This window comes from Nothobranchius furzeri, chromosome 9 (genome assembly GCF_043380555.1).
Source record: "Nothobranchius furzeri strain GRZ-AD chromosome 9, NfurGRZ-RIMD1, whole genome shotgun sequence".
Classification (NCBI taxonomy): domain Eukaryota; kingdom Metazoa; phylum Chordata; class Actinopteri; order Cyprinodontiformes; family Nothobranchiidae; genus Nothobranchius; species Nothobranchius furzeri.
The window spans coordinates 34,277,324-34,298,300 of NC_091749.1; the positions used below are offsets into that span (position 1 = coordinate 34,277,324).

Genomic DNA, 20,977 nt, shown 5'->3' on the forward strand with positions numbered 1-20,977 from the left:
ATCACAGTAATGTTCTTCTTGTCTCCATTTCTCCTCTCATACATGATTCTGCTGCTCACAGAGGCACACCGGAACACAGTTTCCATGGCAGCATGCCCCATCTCGACCACCCACTCTCTACTCACAGCAGCCTGCATCAGATAGATGGCCACTCGAGGGGCGGCAGCCAGCAGGATGTTTCTCAGGTGCCACCCACCCTCATCACTCATGGCACCACGTCAAGCGACGGCCGAGTCGCAGAAAACGACGGCACCAGTGCTTGAAGAATCTGGGTTCCTAGAGAGTGTTTAACAATGGCTGGTGCTAAAAATGTGTCCTCAGCAGAAGCAGAAATTCAGTGTTTGGGTTTTCTGGATACAGTGCCAGTGAGTGTTGGAGGTGGTTGCCTACTGGATGGAAACCAGCAACTGCGTAAAAGGTTGTAAAAATAAAGAAAAAGGCTGTTGCACTTTTTTTTTTTAAACCTGATTCCTCCTTATATGTAGATTGAACTTGTCTTTAATTGCTAATTGTCAACACTGCCGAGTTGCTTCTTAACAATCTTAAACACTTTGTCCAGTCTTAGTAAAGTTCGTCTTTGGCTGCAGAGACAAATATGGGCCTCATCAGGATCGTGGACCTTTGTTTTAGTAAAATTTTTATACTGTGATTGTTTTCAGCTGCTTGAATTGTGTGTGACAGATTCCTAATCACCAAGCAGGAAGTTGAAAGATTAAATCTTGAGTTTTATTACACAAAGGGCAGTTTCAACAACTCCAACAGTATTTCAGTGTTTACTTTTTCTTTTACAGTTCAAAGTATTCTAACTTCATATCAGACAAGACTTTGTGAAATGAAAACCCCCCCCACCCCCGACATTAAACACAAATTTGGAGAGGGTGCTCGCTGCAGAACCACAAAGGCGGAGCTGCACCATAAGGTGGAGCTGCACCAGGGTCAGCCCCGCCCATTCACGCAAACTCAGCCTAGCCCACTGACTTCCGTTTTTGTTTTCCAACTTCATCGCAAACTAACCTGACCCACATGAATTATGGCTGTTACTACTTTACAAATGTTAATGCTATGTTCTATGCTCCAATTAAACAAGATAAATATAACTTGCTACATGACAAAGCCTGAATACATCTTGAAATGAAACGATTTCTTTTAGCAGATATCTGCCCACAGCCGCTCTAACAATAATGTGGTGCAACAGCATGGGTGATTGTCATATGTTCTCTGGTAGTCCAGTGGTAAGATCATCTGAAGCAAATTTTGCTTCCCCCTCAGCAGATGCTGGTTCGATTCTCGGTGAGGTCGGCATCAATCTATTTAGCCAGCTGAAACATTGAATTCGTTTATATTTTAGTTGTAATGTTTATTTTCAGCAAAATATTTATGTCTCTAAAAGTTCTTTGAATTTGGTCGTTTCTAAACAGCATTTTAGTTGAAACTCTGCTCACAAATGGACTCACAATGGCTAAATAAACGAATAAATAAATAAACACATTAGTCATTATATTGTAAACGGTATACCAGTAAATTGTTGTAAACAGTACTGGCAAGTGTAGCTAGAAATTAAGAAAAGGAGTTGAAATCTACCTAAGATTTCTGCCACTGGGAGTCGAACCTGCGCAAAAGTGCATGCAAACCTGCCTCCATAACCTCTACCCCACCACATCTGACATGAAGTAAGTGGCGTTACATGTAATTGTCCTATCCAGTGTGTCTTTGGAGATGGGTTGTATGGTTTATTGGCGGTGTCTCAGTAGAAGTCATTTCAGAAATAATTTGTCAGAAAATTCACAGAATATCCAGATTTGAGAACCAAGACCAGACCCACTTCAGGGGAGGAGACCAAATTGAAGCTGAGATGGGAGGAAAATGCATGAATGAGGCCAAAAATGGCTTTGGCGTGTTTCTTATGAGGAAATGACAATATAACATGATAAAAAGTTCCAAAAGTTAGACTTTTAATTATATGGAACCTTTACAAAAACTGTTCAGTTAACTTCTCAGCTCCGTCCTCAATCTTGTATTTTTTAGCTATAAAACCCTCTTTGGTTCCAGAATGCTATCGAGTCTGACAACTGGAAGGAATTGTACTGACTCTGATGGAATGGACGGGGCTGACCCTGGTGCAGCTCCACCTTCTGGTGCAGCTCCACCTTTGTGGTTCTGCAGCGAGCACCACTTGCAAATTTGCCCAGAGAGACGCAGCTACATGTTTGAGAGTAACCTACCTCACCTTGACCTTTAGCCTTTTCTTTGATCACTCACAAAATCAGTGTCTGACCTGACTTGACCTGTCAACTGATACACTGGTAATTACATAGTAATTCTGTATGTTTGGGCTTCTCGTGACCAGCTGCCTTCATATCTGTTGTACATAAGTGACTGTGTGATGACTCATCAACCTCTCTTCCTGAGTGTTTCTTGGACCTACAGCAAACCGTCTGTCACGACTGCTTCTAGAAGCATTAACTGCTATGAGTTTGTCTCGAAGCACATTTGGAGGAACCTTCTGCTCTATTTTTGCATAAGCAGCAGCAAGCTATATTGTGAACTATTGTAGCATGATGCTCAAATGTTGTGGATTTTGTTCTTGATTTAATTTATTTGCAGTTTGAAACTGTAACATTTATACACTAATAAACTTTTTTGCTACACTGCATTTTGTTAATTTGGTGATGAAAATTTCATAAAGTAAAACATATTTACAGCTTAGGACCAGACTCCGGATCGTTCCCGTTTGCGGCGAACAATGGCAGCTACATCTTGTTTGAGCGTAGAGACACTCTGCTCCAGCTGCTCTGAGAAGTCCCTCAGCAGACGGTTCTGTTCGTCCACAAACAGTCTGAGTCCCAGCAGGTCAGACTCCTCCTGCACAACAAACGGTTAAAACATGTCACCTGTAAGCCAAATAAAATCACAGCGGTTTGCAGGATTCCTAACAAACGCACACTCGGCTTGTGTCTGCGCAGTCGCTGCAGCTGGCCCTTTATGGAGGTCATACTGTGGTAGAAAACCTTTAGAGCACGAGCAAACTCTGCATCACAGCTGGGACGCAACAACCAACCCCGAGTGGCATCTGCTCCTAAAAGCAGAAGAGAGAAATGTGGATGTGTTGCTGCAGCTTTTGAAAAGACTAAGATTTGGTTACCGGTTCTGGATGTGTGCAGTTGTTCTCTCAGACTGTGGTTCTCTTTCCTCAGAGAAGCATTTACACTCTTTAGCTCCTCCAAGTCCTGTTGGAGAGCTCTGACGCAACAGCTGAGCTCAGCAGAATCCACTACCTACAGACATAAACATTTATAGCACTGTTTGGTGTGAAGAAAGACTTAAATAGATCATTCTACTTTTATTCTGACATTAACTCACCGCTGCTTCTGACGGACCAGACTCATCGATGATGAAGATGCCCTCTCCCGTCATCCTCACCGATTCCAGAGACGAACTCAAAGGACAGCAGCCCTCTGAGTCAGAAGCATGTTTAACTTTACTGCTGTCACTTCCATGTTAAAGAGTAAGTCACCCCCTACCAGAGTATTACTTCACTCCCACTTCCTGTTTGAAAAATGCAACAAATGCTGTTGCCTAGCAGAGCGAGAGGGCGGAGCCACTAACAAATACACACACACAGGCTGTGTTTCAATTCAGGGTCTGCATCCTACGTCGGCCGGATTCGTCGGACGGTTACGCCACAACGCCGCGACTAGGCCTGTCCTAATTCAAAGACTCCTTCAAATGCGGTCGACGAATCCGGCCTTCTTTTCGCCTGTATGAAGGATGGGTCTGGTGTATCCTTCAATGGTTTACATTTCCCAAGATGCCTTGCAGGCCGGACGGTAGAACTTTTAAAAACAATGGCGGACAGTGAAGTGGGATCTGTCGGAGAGGATTGTGCATATAAATGTCAGTATAAACTTGAAAACTTTTAGTTTAAGGACTTTTGTGATACATGAATGTTATTTTAGTTAGAAATAGTACAGTAAAAGTGCTTGTATTGCGGTCTCGGCTCGTATGTTCGGCCGCTCTGTGTCGTACTTCTCCCGCTACGTTTTCCCCCTGATTTTAATAGGAGTTTGTATTTTAGGGACAAGAGAAAACCAGGGAATTTATTAAGCTTAGGGCGGAGATGGACCACATGATCACCGGAGCAACGTATTCGGCGGCTGTGGCATGGAGGTACAATAACATCTCATATTTTAAAAACTGTCGTTTGAGTTTAGTTTTTTCTGTGAAAACATGAAAGGAATAACCCGTTGTCCTGTTTTCTCTTCCTGTTTCTTTTCTTACATGTTTGTTAAGACTATTCTGGAGAAAATGGGCATCCAGGGGAAGGTGCCAGCGATGACCAGCTCCTGGAGCTCATCAGGGAGGACATGAGGCTGCAGAGGGAGGCAGAGCTGCAGAGGGCACAGGAGAGAAGGGAGAACTTTGACAGCTTTTTACTTTGCTAGAAAAAAATGGTTAATAAAGATTAAACATGTACATATAAAAGAAATATCTAAATAAAATCAGTTCTGTATTAAACTCTTGAATTTTATTTTTGTTTACAAATGAGAATTGTTTACTAGAGGGTATCCCGCTGGGTCTTAAAGTCTTAAAAGGTGATAAATCAGTTTTGGTCAAATTAAGACCCTTAGAAAGTATTAAAAACTATTATCACATCTTTGCTCAGGCTCAGCTTGTCGAAAGTATTTTCTCTGAATTAGCTCTCCAACAGTCAAGGAAATGATTAAAAAGCTAAATAAAACTTTGAGCTCCATCATTTAAAGTTCCTTCTCCCTTCTGCTCAGCGGTTCCACGGTTGCTAGGTGACGGAACGTTCGCCGAGGGAGTGGCGGGAATTCATGAAGGCTAGGTCTGTCCAAATTCACAGCCGCTAACATCCGGTCTACTCGGCCGACGGAGGACCCAGCCCACGTCGGCCGAGTAGACTGGGTCCTTCGAAGGATGCAGACCCTGAATTGAGACACAGCCACAGGCTCACAGTGACATTGTGACATCATATCATACCAGCTAACATTCTAGTGCACCTCTTAGCCAATAGCGATGGCAGATTTAAAGTCAACTGCAGTGCAGAGTTTTTATCTGACAACGGCACAACACTGACAGTTTTAGGCAGAAAATTTAAATTTGAACAAAACTGCACTAAAATGCAAAACTTGAATACACGTGTCTGCAGCATGATTAGACACACATTTATATAGTTTATCAGGGAAAAAATAAGTTGATTAGGGGGTGACTTGCTCTTTAAGTTTCATGATTTCACTCCCACCTTGAAGACCCCAGAGCTCCAGCACCACAGCACTGCTCTGCAGGTAGTCCAGCAGATGCTGGGAGGTGTGCAGAGAGGCGAAGTGGACCCGGTGGTCCAACAGAGGGTTGATGTTGTGCCACACAGCTGGAGTAAAGATGGGCTGGCTGCAGTCGAATAATCTGAAACTAACAGAGACCAGAATAAATCTTTGTCTCAGTTTATGTGACACTAAACAACCACACATGCCTTACCCAATCTGGATTCCTCGGTTGCGGGCATCTCTTATCCAGCGAACCCCACAGCACTGAGCCAAGACCAGCTGGAAGTCCAGTCTCCGACCCAGTACCTCAGACGGATCAATCAAGATGTCATCTTCACCCAGAGGGCTGGGGAGGTGAAATGCTTAGTCACTGATCTATCTATCCAACTATCTATCTAGTGTGTGTGTGTGTGTGTGTGTGTGTGTGTGTGTGTGTGTGTGTGTGTGTGTGTGTGTGTGTGTGTGTGTGTGTGTGTGTCATACAGTCCTGTCGAAGTACATGGGACCAGCTGGGCTTGTAGAATGGCCTCCTCTGTGCCCTCTGACCCCAACACCTGTGGTTAAAGATTACCAGCCAGTCATCAGTCATTGCCAAAGCCAGAGTCTGGAATCATGTCCAAGTACCTCTAGTTGTTCTTCCAGGGAGATGCGGAAGGCCAAAGACTGAAGCCAGAGGTGAGCTGTGCCCAGGAGCAGAGGTTCGACTGGATCCCAGAACGGGTCTTTATCTCTGGGCAATGCAACTGCAGGGAGTCCCTCTGCTCTCTGATCACAGGAGACAAGTGGGTCACAAGTTACTAATTAGAAATGCAATAACTGAAATATTTGTTCTTCTGAGCCTTTTTTTTAATACATACAGCACAACAATTAGACTCTAAATGTACTTTTTCCCCGCTCTGCTTAGCCTGGAACTGCTGGTAAACATCCTCCATCAAAAACTTGCGGTTGACAAACTTGGTTTTGGACCAGATCCAGACCTAAACACGACAACTACAGCTTATTAAGCAGCGTTCAAAAATGATCCAGAAGAAAAATCAAAGACACCAGCCTGTTTGTCTCCTTTAGAGGCGACTCTGACAACAATGTCCTTCTGCAGGTCATGACCTTTGGAGTCTGACAGCACCAGATTCTTGATCTCCAGCTTGAACTCTACTTCCTAAACAAACAAATTCATAAAATTCCTACAATGTGCCATTGTTTGGCTTGTAAACTAATAAAAACAAGATGAAGACTTGCAGCATGACCCTGTGAGACCTTGTTCAGTTCTTGGCTCATTTGGTTGGCCTCTGCCACCATCGGCATCAGTTTGACGTAGTCGTAGAAAACCGCTAGTAGACTTGGGTCTGTCTGACTGAATCCAGCACCCGTCTCACCTGGACAGACAGAAGAAGTTGTCCTTTTCCAATGCACTGAACCAAGAAGTTTCTCCTCCACTCACCCAGGTGGATGCCTTCAGCAGCAGCCAGTTCAGACTGGAAGTAGTCGTAGTCGTAGCGGCTCCAGTCATCTGCGCCGCGCTCGGAAGGATAACCGATGAACAGGTAGGTCGAGTTCGAACCCAGAATGAGACGGTCCTAAAAACAAAATCGACATTAGAAAATACAAAAGTGGAAGCCGTTCCATCACTGGAACGTGTGCAGAAACCCACCAGGTGCTGCAGCTCTGTCGTCTGGCAGACGGTGTTACCGTTGAGGATGACCTTTGACCCTGCTGTGGGAGTTAATGTAACTCGCCGCTGTTCATTCTTTAACACAGCATGACGCTCTTGGATCCTGACAAAGATATTTTTTAGCTACTCAATTATTCAGCTGAAACATCAAGGTAGACATAAAACATGCACTCAACCATAAAAAATGGCTGAAATGTAGAAAATGTTTTAATATGTAGATATTTACATTACAAGTGAATCACACCTTAATGTTACTCTATTCTTTTAAATGTAATTGCAAACCTTAATCAGTAAAAATGAAAACAAAAATCGTGGAAGTTAAACCGTTAATATTCTCTTCCTTTGTAAATTATTTATATTGTTTTAGTGCAACAAAGAAAAAAAATCACCCTAAGCCTTTAATAGTGATGGATCTGGGAGACGAGTCGCTGAGGCCAACGTCCCACTCACCTGGAAAACAAACAAGATCAACAGCCCTGCGTCCAACAAAATACGTTTTCAGCTACACGTTTGTCAGAAACTAGAATTAAAACTGAGCTCTGATGCTTTCTCCCAAACATAAAACATGAGAATTACTCTGAAATCATTCAAACAGTCTAACCCTCTTGAATGAAGAGCTTCACCACTCCTGAGAGCTGAGCATCCTCATTGATGTTCAGGATGTAGGGATGCATCTGCATCATCCTCCTCTCCTGAGGGTGAAGAAACAAAAAAATATTTAATATAAATCCTGGAATGCTGGTGTGTGTGTGTGTGTGCGTGTGCGTGTACGTGTGCGTGTGTGTGTGCGTGCGCGCGTGCGTGTGCGTGTGCGTGCGCGTGTGTGTGTGTGTGTGTGTGTGTGTGTGTGTGTGTGTGTGTGTGTGTGTGTGCACCTGTGTGATGTTGGCATACTGCTGCTCCCAGTCCTTCAGCGCCTCCTGCAGGTGTTGTTCCCACAGAGACTGAATGGCTCTGATCTGGAGCTCATTGTGAGTCAGCAGCTGACGAAGTTCCTCTAAATTAAAACATTTTCCAACCTGTGAGACTCAATAAAAACTGACATTGACTCTTTAATAACTTTACATTTTAACTGAATTTGTGGACTGGTGCTTTAAGTGTCTCTGAGGCTAAAGAAACATGCTCTGGAAGCTACAGCATGGATTTTAACTGAAATGTTGTCAAAGATTAGTCTGCAATGTTTTTAAACCTTGAGATCAGGTTTACTGTCCAATATTGTGCAAATGTGTTAGATGCATAAAAAGTCAATAGTATGTGTATAAATATACACACACACTGGCCACTTTACTGGGAACACCTTGCTAGTACTGGGTTGGACTCATTTTTTCCTTCAGAACTGCATTAATCCTTCGTGGCATAGATTCAACAAGGTACTGGAAACATCCCTTAGAGATTTTGGTCCATATTGACATGATAGCATCACACAGTTGCTGCAGATTTGTCAGCTGCACATCTATGATGTGAATCCCCCGTCCACTGCATCCCAAAGGTGCTCTATTGGATTGAGATCTGGTGATTGTGGAGACCATTTGAGTACAGTCAACTCGTTGCCATGTTCAAGAAACCAATCTGAGATGATTTGAGCTTTATGACGTTGTGCATTATCCTGCTGGAAGTAGCCAACAGAAGATGGGTACACTGGTCATAAAGGGATGGACATGATCAGCAACAAGACTCAGGTAGGCTGTGGCATTGCAACGATGATCAGAACTAACAGCCCAAAAAGTGCCAAGGAAATGTCCCCCACACCATTATACAACCACCAGCAGCAGTCTGAATCATTGATACAAGGAAGGATGGATCCATGCTTTCCTGTTGTTGATGCCAAATTCTGACCCTACCATCCGAATGTCGCAGCAGAAATCAAGACTCAGGCTAGGCAAAAATGTTCTAATCTCTATTGTCCAACTTTGGTGAGCCAGTGTGAATTGTAGCCTCAGTTTCCTGTTCTTAGCTGACAGGAGTCTAACTTCTGCTGCTGCAGCCCATCTGCCTCAAGGTTCGATGTGTTGTGCTTTCAGAGAAGCTCTTCTGCATACCTTGGTTGTAACGAGCAATTATGAGTTACTGCTGCGTTTCTATCAGCTCGAACCATTCTGGCTTCTCGTCTGACCTCTGGCATCAACAAGGCATTTCCCCCCACAGAACTGCCGCTCACAGGATGTTTTCCCTTTTCTGACCATTCTCTGTAAACCCTAGAGATGGTTGTGTGTGACAATCCCAGAAGATCAGCAGTTTCTAAAATACTTAGACCAGCCCGTCTGGCACCAACAACCATGTTATGTTCAAAATCAATTAAATCACGTTTCTTCCCCATTCTGAAGCTCGGTTTGAGCTGCAGCAGGCAGTCTTGACCATGTCCACATGGCAGGTTGCTACAATGTGATTGGCTGATTTTTAATTTGCATTAACAACTGGACAGGTGTACCCAATAAAACACACACACACACACCTGATCCTTTTTTTTCGTTATAGTTAATCTGTGCGTGTGTGTTCTGTCTTCTCAACCTTTGGTGAGTCACAACAGATAGCTGCTCATTCTGATCCAGGTTTTGTTGGAGGTTTCTTCCTGTTAAAAGGGAGTTTTCCTCTCCGTTGTCGCTTTACATTTGCTTAGTGTGGGGATTGCTGTCAGTGACTTAATTTGCTGGGTTTCCTTACATAGAAACATTTTTCATTAATTGAGTTAATGAACAGACCTCAGTGCTTTGATAACTAGGTCCAATTGGAATTTTTACTTCATATAGTGCCTTGAGATTACTCTTGTGATTTGGTGCTATATAAATAATCTGAAGTTAGTTTTTTTTATTGTATGAACAAGGAGGGGAATTGATGCCCTCCAGTGGCAAAAAGCAGAATCCATGCTGATCTAATGTCTGGCTTTGGAGAAAGATTTTACTGTCCTCTCGTGGACACATGCTGGTACTACAGGCATAGTTCATAAAGCTAAACAAGACATGACTCATTACATTTTCCTGTAGATTCCTTCAAAATAAAACAAATCATTTAAAAATTACTACATGTTTTGAATTAGTCCAAATGATGGGAAAGCCAGAACACATTCACTTATACAAACGTCTTTACTACTAAAAGTAAATGATAAATGGCCTGTATTTGATAAAGCACCTTCTAGAGTCCTGGAACCCCCCAAGACGCCTTACAACACAATCAGTCATTCACCCATTCACACACACATTCAAACACTGGTGGTGATGAGCTACGATGTAGCCTGGGGCGCACTGACAGAGGAGAGTCTGCCGAGCACAGGCGCCACCGGTCCCTCCGACCACCACCAGATGGTAAACAGTAAAGTGAACAGATCTATTTCAAGTATTTCTGTTAAAAAATGTTGAATCAAAGGGCTACAATTCTTAGAAAAATTAGCAAGCTACAGCACTACAAACATATTAGATCAGGCGCCAGAGGGCGCCAATAAACTCAAAGCACACTGGGGCCTTTGCATCATCCTAATTAACCCCTAAACAGCTAAAACTGAACTTTATCTGCCAACCTAATTGTGCCATTTTTACCTCAGTACCCAGGAATTTGAACAGATATGCTAAACTAACTTTTACAGATGTTTGTATTAAATATGAAAAAACCCAGTCATTTCTGATGGATTATGAGGGAAAATCTCTCTAGAACTATTTTCTAGAACAAAATATGGATCAAGCTAAAAAAATAATAAAAAGAACTAAGGTTTTACCATTTATGATGATCATTTAATATTGTTATGGCTGGTGCCATTTATGTTTTTATTTCATTTCTTACTCCTCTGTTTTATCCCTCTTGTGTGAGAGGAGCTGTCCTCCAGACCTCATTTTGTTTTCAACCCCTTAGTTTGTGATGAGTTTGAACTTTAAAGTTTTAACTCTGAGTTGAGGAGTTTAAAGGAAAAAACTTATCACAAACAAAGGGGTTGAAAACAAAATGCGGCCTGGAGAACAGCAGAACCCCTGCACTGCTGCCTCCCAGACTGCTGAAGGCACAGCCTTTTTATCCAGGTGTGGGTCATCAGCAGGATTCAGATCAGCTGTGCTCCTCAGCAGCCTGGAAGAGAGGAGGAGGAGGGGCGGTGTCAGGCTGATCACCGGGGCTGGGTGATCCTGGCTCCTGAATCTCACTGGCCAGGCTGGTAGCCGTAACAAATATTATGAAAAAGTTACCAATTGCAAAAGAATGATGGGGTGTAACATGTTTGTTTTATTAGTGTCATTCTGTTGTGGAAACCTAGAACCTCAGACTCTTACTGGTCTCATCACTGGCTCTGCGCCCCTCCTGACCCATTCGGCTCAGTCTCTGCAGTAGTCTGGCATTTTCAGCCTTCAGCTCTTTAACCAGGCGCTCTGTTGGGCTCTCGTTCACCACCGCCCGGTTCTGAATTCGCTTTGCCCTGGCGGAGGAAAGGAAATAACACAAGAACAAATAAAAGCTAGTTGAGACGTTTCTGATTCCCTGCTGAAATGTGATTGCACTCCTCAAGTGCCCCTCACTCATCTGTCCTTTGAGCAAATTATAGGTGGATGTAATTCCAAGTCCAAACACTGATGATGCTAATGAGCAAAATGGGATTTTCCTTCGTGGAATCTTATGTAAGGATGTTGGGCTAATACTTGGCTCCTCTATAAACATTGTACCTCCTTGCAAGCCTCACTCTCAGAAAATCATAGATCCATTACTGCCTCTGAGTAAATGGATGCCGTACCTCTCAGCATAGCGCAGCGTGGAGAGAGACTCCTCATAGCAAATATCTGCAGGGCTCAGAGTGGCAATCTGGAATATTTACAGTCAGGTCCATAAATATTGGGACATCGACAATATGCTAACATTTTTGGCCCTACACACCACCACAATGGATATCACATGAAACGAACAAGATGTGCTTTAACTGCAGACTGTCAGCTTTTATTTGAGGGTATTTACATCCAAATCAGGTGAACGGTGTAGGAATTACAACAGTTTGCTTATGTGCCTCCCACTTGTTAAGGGACCAAAAGTAATGGGACAGAATAAGAACCATAAATCAAACTTATACATTAATACTTGGTTGCAAATCCTTTGCAGTCAATTACAGCCTGAAGTCTGGAACACGTAGACATCACCAGACGTTGGGTTTCATCCCTGGTGATGCTCTGCCAGGCCTCTACTGCAACAGTCTTCAGTTCCTGCTTGTTCCTGGGGCATTTTCCCTTCAGTTTTGTCTTCAGCAAGTGAAATGCATGCTCAGTCGGATTCAGGTCAGGTGACTGACTTGGCCATTGCAAAACAGTCCACTTCTATCCCTTCAAAAACTCTCTGGTTGCTTTTGCAGTATGCTTTGGGTCATTGTCCATCTGCACTGTGAAGCGCCGTCCAATGAGTTCTGAGGCATTTGGCTGAATATGAGCAGATAATATTGCCCGAAACACTTCAGAATTCATCGTGCTGCTTTTGCCAGCAGTGACATCATCAATAAATACAAGAGAACCAGTTCCACTGGCAGCCATACATGCCCACGCCATGACACTTCCAGCACCATGCTTCACTGATGAGGTGGTATGCTTAGGATCATGAGCAGTTCCTTTTCGTCTCCATACTCTTCTCTTCCCATCACTCTGGTACAAGCTGATCTTGGTCTCATCCATCCATAGGATGTTGTTCCAGAACTGTGAAGGCTTTTTTAGATGTTGTTTGGCAAATTCTAATCTTTGGGGCTCACCAGTGGTTTACATCTTGTGATGAACCCTCTGTATTCACACTGGTGGAGTCTTCTCTTGATTGTTGACTTTGACACAGATACACCTACCTCCTGGAGAGCGTTCTTGATCTGGCCAACTGTTGTGAAGGGTGTTTTCTTCACCAGGGAAAGGATTCTTTCGGTCATCCACCACAGTTGTTTTCCGTGGTCTTCCGGGTCTTTTGGTGTTGCTGAGCTCACCGGTGTGTTCCTTCTTTTTGAGAATGTTCCAAACTGTTGTTTTGGCCACGCCTAATGTTTATGCTATCTCTCTGATAGGTTTCTTTTGTTTTTTCAGCCTAATGATGGCTTGCTTCACTGATAGTGACAGCTCTTTGGATCTCATCTTGACAGTTGACAGCAACAGATTCCAATTGCAAATAGCACACTTGAAATGAACTCTGGACCTTTTATCTGCTCATTGTAATTGGGATAATGAGGGAATAACACACACCTGACCATGGAACAGCTGAGAAGCCAATTGTCCCATTACTTTCGGTCCCTTAACAAGTCGGAGGCACATAAGCAAACTATTGTAATTCCTACACCAAACTGTTGTAATTCTTACACCGTTCACCTGATTTGGATGTAAATACCCTCAAATAAAAGCTGACAGTCTGCAGTTAAAGCACATCTTGTTCGTTTCATTTGATATCCATTGTGGTGGTGCGTAGGGCCAAAAATGTTAGCATTGTGTCGATGTCCCATTATTTATGGACCTGACTGTATGACACAGATTCAGAATAATTAATCATTTCCACCATGTTTCTAGCAGATGTTATAACATCTAGAATAGTATACGTTACCATGACGGTGCGACTGTTGCCTCCTAGAGCAGACTGCAGTAACTTGGTCAGAACTGAATCTCTGTAGGGAATATGAACACCCTTCTTCCCCAGCGCCACATCAGCCAGAGCACTGAAACATAAAATCAGAGCAGCGGGGAAATTGGTGAACCAAACTACAGGAGACCACAGACCAACCTGATGACGTTGCCCAGAGTGGTGAGGCTCAGGTTGATGGCCGTTCCCTCTTTGAGCCGGTCAGCTTCTGACCCCGATGACCTCTGACGCTCACTTCCAGCCAGGTCCACCAAGTTAATGTTGGACTGCTTCGTGATGCTCTCTTTGGAAAAGATCTGATGACAAGTTTTGGTCTGATCATTAAAACTTTAAACAACAAAACAGTAAATTTTCCAATACCTGTTTGAGCTGCAGAATAATGAGCATGTGTGAGCGGCTGCTGTTGGCGTTCATGTGAGTAGCAGCTGTGGTTCGAGTCCTGGTTCCCTGCTCCATCAACTGTTCCACCTACAAACGTTTTAGAAAATCACGTCTCTGTCTCATAAGTGTTTGCCTTATACTAATCTGCATTTGGCTTCAAGTTACTTCAGTGTTTCTGTAGCGACTTGTTGAGTTTGACAATTTTACAACCAGAGAAAAACCCCAATAGCAACAGATTCCCCTTCATTTATTCTAGTGCCTATATGTTTGCAGAATAGTTCAAATAAAGCTTTATATTATGCAAGGATCTTCTTGTACTGTTATATATTTTCTTCTCTTAATCTTAGAGCTCTTATGATGGTTTGCTAATTCATTTAGTTAAAAACAGATTTTATGTTTTCTATAAACCCAGAAAAGTAAAGAGAATATCTAAAAATGCACACCAAATAACATCTCAGGTGTCAGAGGGTTCCAACTAGCCAAAGTCTAACTTTTTAAAAAGATGAAAAATAATCTTGGCATGAAAAGCAGGCTGTCATAAGAAATGGAAAATGTTTTCTCTGTTCTGTTTTCAGCTGAGATCATTAAACAACTACTCTCAGATTTGGTGGTGATTTTATTTACGTTGAATAAACCATTGATTTAAACATGCAATATGTAAGAATGTAGTAAGTGTGACTTCATGTGGTCAAATTTGGGAACTGCAGCTAATTTTTTAAACAATTTCCCTTCTCTCTCTTGGTGTTGCCCGTTACAGATCAGCGCCAGAAGATTCTGGGTTACAAGCAAAGACGAGTCATATACAGTAAGCTGATGAGTAGATAATACATCGTCATATCTGGTGTTAGCACTTTGGGTGTTTAATGGTAGGGAGCACTTACTACACTTATTACGGTATGCATATGCATTTGGCATTAGAGGAAGTGTGGTTCTTTGCAGTCTTGGTGTTAGCTTGCCATCCATCCATCCATATTGGCCGCTTATCCGGAGTTGGGTCGCGGGGGCTGCAGCCTAAGCAGAGAGGCCCAGACTTCCCGCTCCCCAGCTACTTGGTCCAGCTCTTCGGGGGGAACCCCAAGGTATTCCCTGGCCAGCCGAGAGACAGTCCTTCCAGCATGTCCTTGGGTCTCCTCCCAGTTGGAGGTGCCTGGATAACTTCACCAGGGAGGCATCCAGGAGGCATCCTGACCAGAGATGCCCAAGCCACCTTAACTAGCTCTTTTCCACATGGAGGAGCAGTGGGTCTGCTCCAAGCACCTCCTGGATGACCGAGCTTCTCATCCTTTTTCTAAGGGAGAGCCCAGCCACCCAGCGGAGAAAACTCTTTTCGGCTGCTTGTAACCGTGATCTCGTTCTTTCGGTCACTACCCAAAGTTTGTGACCATAGGGGAGGGTAGGAATGCAGACTGACCGGTAAAGCGAGAGCTTTGCCTTTTGGCCCAGCTCTCGCTTTACCATGACAGATTGGTTTAACGCCTGCATCACTGCAGACGTAGCACCAATCCGTCTATCAATCTCATGCTCCATTTTACCCTGAGTCATGAACAAGACCCTGAGATACTGGACCACATCATCTGCAAAAACCAGAGACCTGATCCTCAGGCCACCAAAACAGATCCCCTCCACACCTTGGCTGCACCTAGAAATCTTGTACATAAAGGTTATGAACAGAGTCTGTGATAAAGGGCAGCCTTGGTGGAGTCCAACTCTCACCGGAACCAAGCTCGACTTACTGCCGGCAATGTGGACCAAGCTCTGACACTGGTCATACAGGGACCTAACAGCCTATATCAGAGGGCCTGGTACCCCATACTCCCGGAGTACCCCCTACAGGGTCCCCCGGGGGACGCGGTCAAACACCTTCTCCAAATCTACAAAACACACGTAGATTGGTTGGGCAAACTCTCACGCACCTTCCAGGATCCCTCTAAGGGTATAGCGCTGGTCCAGTGTTCCATGGCCAGGACGAAAACCACATTGCTCCTCCTGAATTCGAGGTTCGACAATCCGACGCACCCTCCTCTCCAGAACCCCTGAATAGACCTTACCAGGGAGGCTCAGGAGTGTGGTCCCCCTGTAGTTGGAACACACTCTGCGGTCCCCCTTTTAAATAAGGGGACCACCTGGTCTGCCAATCCAGTAGAACTGCCCCTGATGTCCATGTGATACTGCAGACCTGCGTCAACCAACACAGCCCCACAACATCCAGAGCCTTAAGGAACTCCGGGCAGATCACATCCACCTCTAAGGAGTTTTTTGACCACATCAGTAACCTCGGCCCCAGAGATTGGAGATTCCAACCCAAGGTCCCCAGACTCTGCTTCTTCACTAGAAGACATTCCGGTGGGATTGGGAAGGTCTTCGAAGTATTACGCCCACCGATCCACAATGTCCCAAATAGAGCTCAGCAGCAAACCGTCACCACTGTAAACAGTGTTAGTAGCACACCACTTTCTCCTCCTGAAATGCCAGATGGTGGACCAGAAACTCCTTGAAGCCATATGGAAGTCTTGCTCCATGGTCTCACCGGACTCCACCCACGCCCGGGTTTTTGCCTCCGCGACCACCCGAGCCGCATTTCGCTTGGCCTGCATCAGCTGCCTCTGGAGGCCCACAGGCCAAAAAGACCCGATAGTACTATTTCTTCAACTTGACATCATCCCTAACCGCTGGTATCCACCAGCAGGTTCAAAGGTTGCCACCACGACAGGCACCAGCAACCCTGTAGCTTGCCATAATTCATTCATACATACATTTGAGTGTAATGAGTTGTTAGTAATTGAAAAAGTAGCTTGAAATAAATTTAGAGCAGACTATTTGCCTCCAAATTACCGTTAGCCTTGTTAGATCAATGTTAGCCTCTAGCCTTCATGCTTTATTTGTAAAACAAAAATATGTCATAGATTCTCGGGTAAATTAAATTATTTATGGGCTGCTTATTTTTACTGGCTTCTGTTCTTTTAATAACTCTGGAGCTTTTTGACTGCCAGTGTTGAATCACCAATGTATACGCTAGCGCTTGACACAGACATGGAAACCTCACAGACCCAGATTATAAACAGTGTTTACCTGTTTTAGTTTTATTTATTTTTAATAAAACTGACAAGAAATTTGTTTCAATATAACCTTCCTTCCAACATAATTAAGACGTTACAGTTTTGTGAATATTTCATTGAAAATTCCAACATTTTATTGCTCTACTGTAAGTGGGCTGGGACATTTCTAGCGCACCGTAAGTACTAGTACTTATTTCTTTGCGCTTAAACCACTGGAAAGCACATCTCATAACATCTAAAAAAAACTTGTTCACTTCAGGTGCTTCTGGATTATTTAAAGGCTTCTTCTCTCACCGTATCAAGTCTTATCCTCAGCACCAGTGCTCCACAGGGTCGTGTACCAAGCTCCCTGTTCTTCCTTCTTATTTTCTCCATTGATCAAATTTACAGATGACATCATAATGTATTTTTAAGACTGAGCAGCTGAGTAGTGTAGAAATAACAAACTGACAACTAACATCAGAAGGTGTAAAAAGGACACTCAGCTCCTCTTCAGCACAGGAAATTATTTAGGTTTCAGGTTCCTGGGAGAAGATTTTCTGATCAAGCTACATTTAAGATAGCCAAACTCTGCATTTTTGTACCTGTGGTGCGCTCTCACAGGGGATTGTACGGAGACCCTCCACATAAAAACCTCTCTGCATCTCTTCTCTGACCCTGAGTCCACCTGGAGGACGAGTACCCCGAGACAACAGGTCAACCACCTGGACAGAAGACCAAAAAAAGTAAGAAGCAGTCCAGACACAAGACACTTTACAGAAAGAATAACTGAAATGTCACCTGCTCGTTATAGATTTCCAACATACTGAAAAAGACCTGCGGACAATCAGAGATCAAACAGCTTTCATAACACAGTTGACCTCATAATGACCCTGATTGCTGAGGCCATCAAACTGAGCCTTTTTAAAAACAATTCATCAAAATCCATAACAGAAGACTTGACCAATAAGATGATGAGAGTTCAGTTACGTGGTTTTACCTGGCATTGTCTGTTCTCTTGATTTTCTCTGATAGTTTCAAACAGTCGATCACACAGTTTAGGAACCAGGCCTTTGTTGGGTCCGTAGCCCATCATGGAGTAACTCTTCCCTGATCCGGTCTGGCCATACGCCAATAGCGTAGCATTGTAACCCTGGGCAGTTCAGATCAGTCTCATAATCAGTGTGAACAAATTTATATTTAAGTGTTTTTGGAATGAATTGGAAACCACCTGCAGAGCGTTCTCCAGTATCCCTTCTCCTAGGTCCTGGAACACACTGTTCTGGAGGTAAAATGGCATCTCATGAGCAAATAAAGCAAACTTCTATATAGTTTTTCCACTGCTAACATTTGGGAAGCTGACCTGGTCAGCGTATCGTCCCCCCAGCTCTTCAGCAACATAGAGGCCACTGTGGTCTCTTGCAAAGCAGTTGTGGGACCAGTAGGCATAATCGAAACAGAACGCCCGTCGGTTCTGGCAGTCACGCGGGTCCTGGATGATGATGGAGGTCGATGTCATGGTGATGATACATTGGCTGCCTGCATCCCTCTCTCTCTGTTTGGATGAAGAATTAGCAAACCAAACCAGCAGAAGAGAAAAACATCTGTGAAAAGGATCATTATTCTAGCCTCAAAGTGTTGCTCTAATCAGCTAATAAATCCAAAACACCTGCAGATGGTTCCTGAGCCTTTAGATGGTTTCGCAGTCTAAGCTGAATTACCGACATAAACGGACTTCTATACCACATTGTAATGGAACGGAAAGACAGGTTTGTTTTCCCTTCTTTGCTCAGGACTAGTCTGCATGAGATAAGTCTCAAGGTCTCATGCATTCCTTCTAACCTGCTTATTTTCAGCTCAACAAAAGAATGAACTCTTTTCTTTGAATTAATCAAAGAACTCTATTTTAATAAAGTTAATCCTTCAAAGTGTTAGTCAATAAACAAGATGTGACCGATCTGTGAAATCAAAATATTACCTTATTATAATCCTATAGAATATAAAGGTACTGTGACTTTAAGGGTTCCAACAGGACTCATTTCACATAGTGTTAAAAAGACATAACACATTACTTTCACTGATCCAATCAGAATCTTACAGATCTGACAGAGGCGTGGTTTTGATGGTGTTTGGTAATTTTTCATTTGACAATAAACCATAACATCCGAAGTATAAAATTATGCCACGTCGTCTCTATCGCCAGTTCAAAGCGTTCCAGAGAAAGTGACGGAGTGGCCAATCCTCTGAAAGAACGACAAGCTGAAAATTCTATTCCAACAGTGGTGACAGTTCCTTTCAGAACAAAAGCTGAACCATCCAGACCCAGGCTTGGGTCTCACCAGACGCCAACAACCCGTCATGTACCCGGAAGTAACTCAAGACTGGTCTTGTCGGAACCGCTGCTTTTCCTACCAGCTCGGCTCCAGAGAGGGTCAAGCTAAGACCTCGACATTCCAGATCTAAAGGGGACTTCCACGATGGGTAGGTAGACCGACATAATGGTGTCTCATGTGTTTCTGAACTTCCTAACCAAAGCTTAATGCGAAAACAACACCTTCAGTTCCCGTCAGAACTAATCGCTTCTTCGGATTTGTTGGTTCTGATTTAACATCACACGTCATCCATCCACCGTCTCATCCATTTTAGTTACACCATACATTTAGTTTTGAAGTCAGTCTAGTTTAATTTGTTAGTAATAAAATTCTTAACTCTTAAACTTGACTCTCTCTCTTCTGTTGTCTCTGAGTGAATATGGAGCGGTTATCTAATCCCTGCAATAAAAAGATCCAAACTTCTGGTTTAAATAACCCAGTGTCCGTAAGATACTGGATACGAATCTTTAATGTCTTATGGTCCTCATTAAATAACACGTAATCTAATTCATTACAACATTCATATTTATCGAGTTTCACCTGTATGCTTCTAAACCATGAAATGTGCACTTATAGTTAAAATGTTCACAAATGGCCAAGTTAGTAAATAATCAGACAGTTAACATGAAAACTAATACTAAATATGCTTATAAATAGGATAACATGCCAACTCTGAAGCTCTGGACACACCATGGTTTTGATGAAACCATTTTCAAAAATGAAGGTTTGACAAAGTTCTGATAAAGTTCTAGCCTGTTTTCCCCTCAGCTCCTGCTACAAGGTTTAATCCTCACACCTGTTCTGCATCTCATTAGTCTCCTTCCTGGTTAGTGTCCTTTATGCTGTCTTTTTTAATGATTTCTGTCTTGCAGGAACTTAAATGTCCTTTCTGCATTCAAATCCAAATTTTCACACCAGAAAACGAGAGAAAAGCCATTTCAATATCTGAAAATGATCCCCTAAGCCTCTTTGTTGCCATACCTGATGTGTGAAGCAAACACACCTGATCAAAAGTAAAGGAATGTAAAGGGAAGTGTGAAACGTCACCTCACTGACCTTGATGAAGGGTCTCACTCTGACGGCCACTTTCACACAGTCTTTACCAGGAGCTTCTTTAGCCCTCATGGTGCAGCTGGCAGGTACGGAGCTGCACTGAGTGATCGGCTCAGTCCCACAGAACCAAGGAGCCTGGTCGGGTTACACACACGTGCGCGCACACACAAGGCTGATTGAAATTATGATAGTTGATTCTGTTTTAAATTATAACAGGTAAAAGAAATACTGTTAACCTTAATATTAAACATTTATTAAAATTATTTTAAGGGATTTTATGTTCAATCTTTTCTTTTGAGGTCTTTTCCCTTCCATGTTATCAGTGAAGAGGAGAAATTCAGATGAGGCTGGTTTCACTTTCACCTCATCAAGCTCCATAAATTATAAAACACACCAGGCACGCGCGCGCACGTACACACACACACAGGTGTTTATACATACAAGTGAATTAACGATAATTACCAAACATTAAAGAATTTTATAGTATTTCTATATTTAACAAAAAGCAATCAATACATTTTAAACCACCAGCTGTTTGTTTTTATACAAGAAAAATAATTTAGATGTTCTTTTAATAAATTACTGCCAAGTTTTTGAATCTTTTTTAATCTCCTGAAATAAAAG

The 20,977-nt window shown here is 43.1% G+C and overlaps 2 protein-coding genes across 3 annotated transcripts in view; one reads left to right on the top strand and one right to left on the bottom strand.

Moving 5' to 3' along the window:
- Nucleotides 1-2,651, top strand: part of fzd3b (frizzled class receptor 3b) — a 29,959-nt gene extending 27,308 nt beyond the window's left edge. For both annotated transcript variants that reach the window (XM_015952781.3, XM_015952782.3), the window contains exon 10: nucleotides 62-2,651. In XM_015952781.3, coding sequence (XP_015808267.3) covers nucleotides 62-263 — 202 coding nt within the window. In that variant the 3' untranslated portion in view covers nucleotides 264-2,651. The remainder of the gene's footprint in view (nucleotides 1-61) is intronic.
- kif28 (kinesin family member 28) lies at nucleotides 705-20,425 on the bottom strand. The gene is made up of 27 exons (XM_070554429.1): nucleotides 20,357-20,425; nucleotides 18,292-18,483; nucleotides 18,160-18,210; nucleotides 17,929-18,081; nucleotides 17,730-17,765; nucleotides 17,534-17,653; nucleotides 13,873-13,980; nucleotides 13,654-13,808; nucleotides 13,477-13,588; nucleotides 11,660-11,727; nucleotides 11,205-11,347; nucleotides 7,830-7,951; nucleotides 7,556-7,646; nucleotides 7,344-7,404; nucleotides 6,934-7,057; nucleotides 6,724-6,859; nucleotides 6,540-6,658; nucleotides 6,334-6,441; nucleotides 6,151-6,262; nucleotides 5,910-6,028; nucleotides 5,769-5,839; nucleotides 5,497-5,631; nucleotides 5,264-5,430; nucleotides 3,361-3,455; nucleotides 3,143-3,275; nucleotides 2,943-3,076; nucleotides 705-2,862 (listed from the first exon to the last, which is right to left on the bottom strand). Exons 1-27 carry the CDS (start codon nucleotides 20,423-20,425, stop codon nucleotides 2,704-2,706), a joined length of 3,093 nt encoding a protein of 1,030 aa, XP_070410530.1. The 3' UTR covers nucleotides 705-2,703.
- Nucleotides 20,426-20,977: the final 552 nt, after the last annotated feature.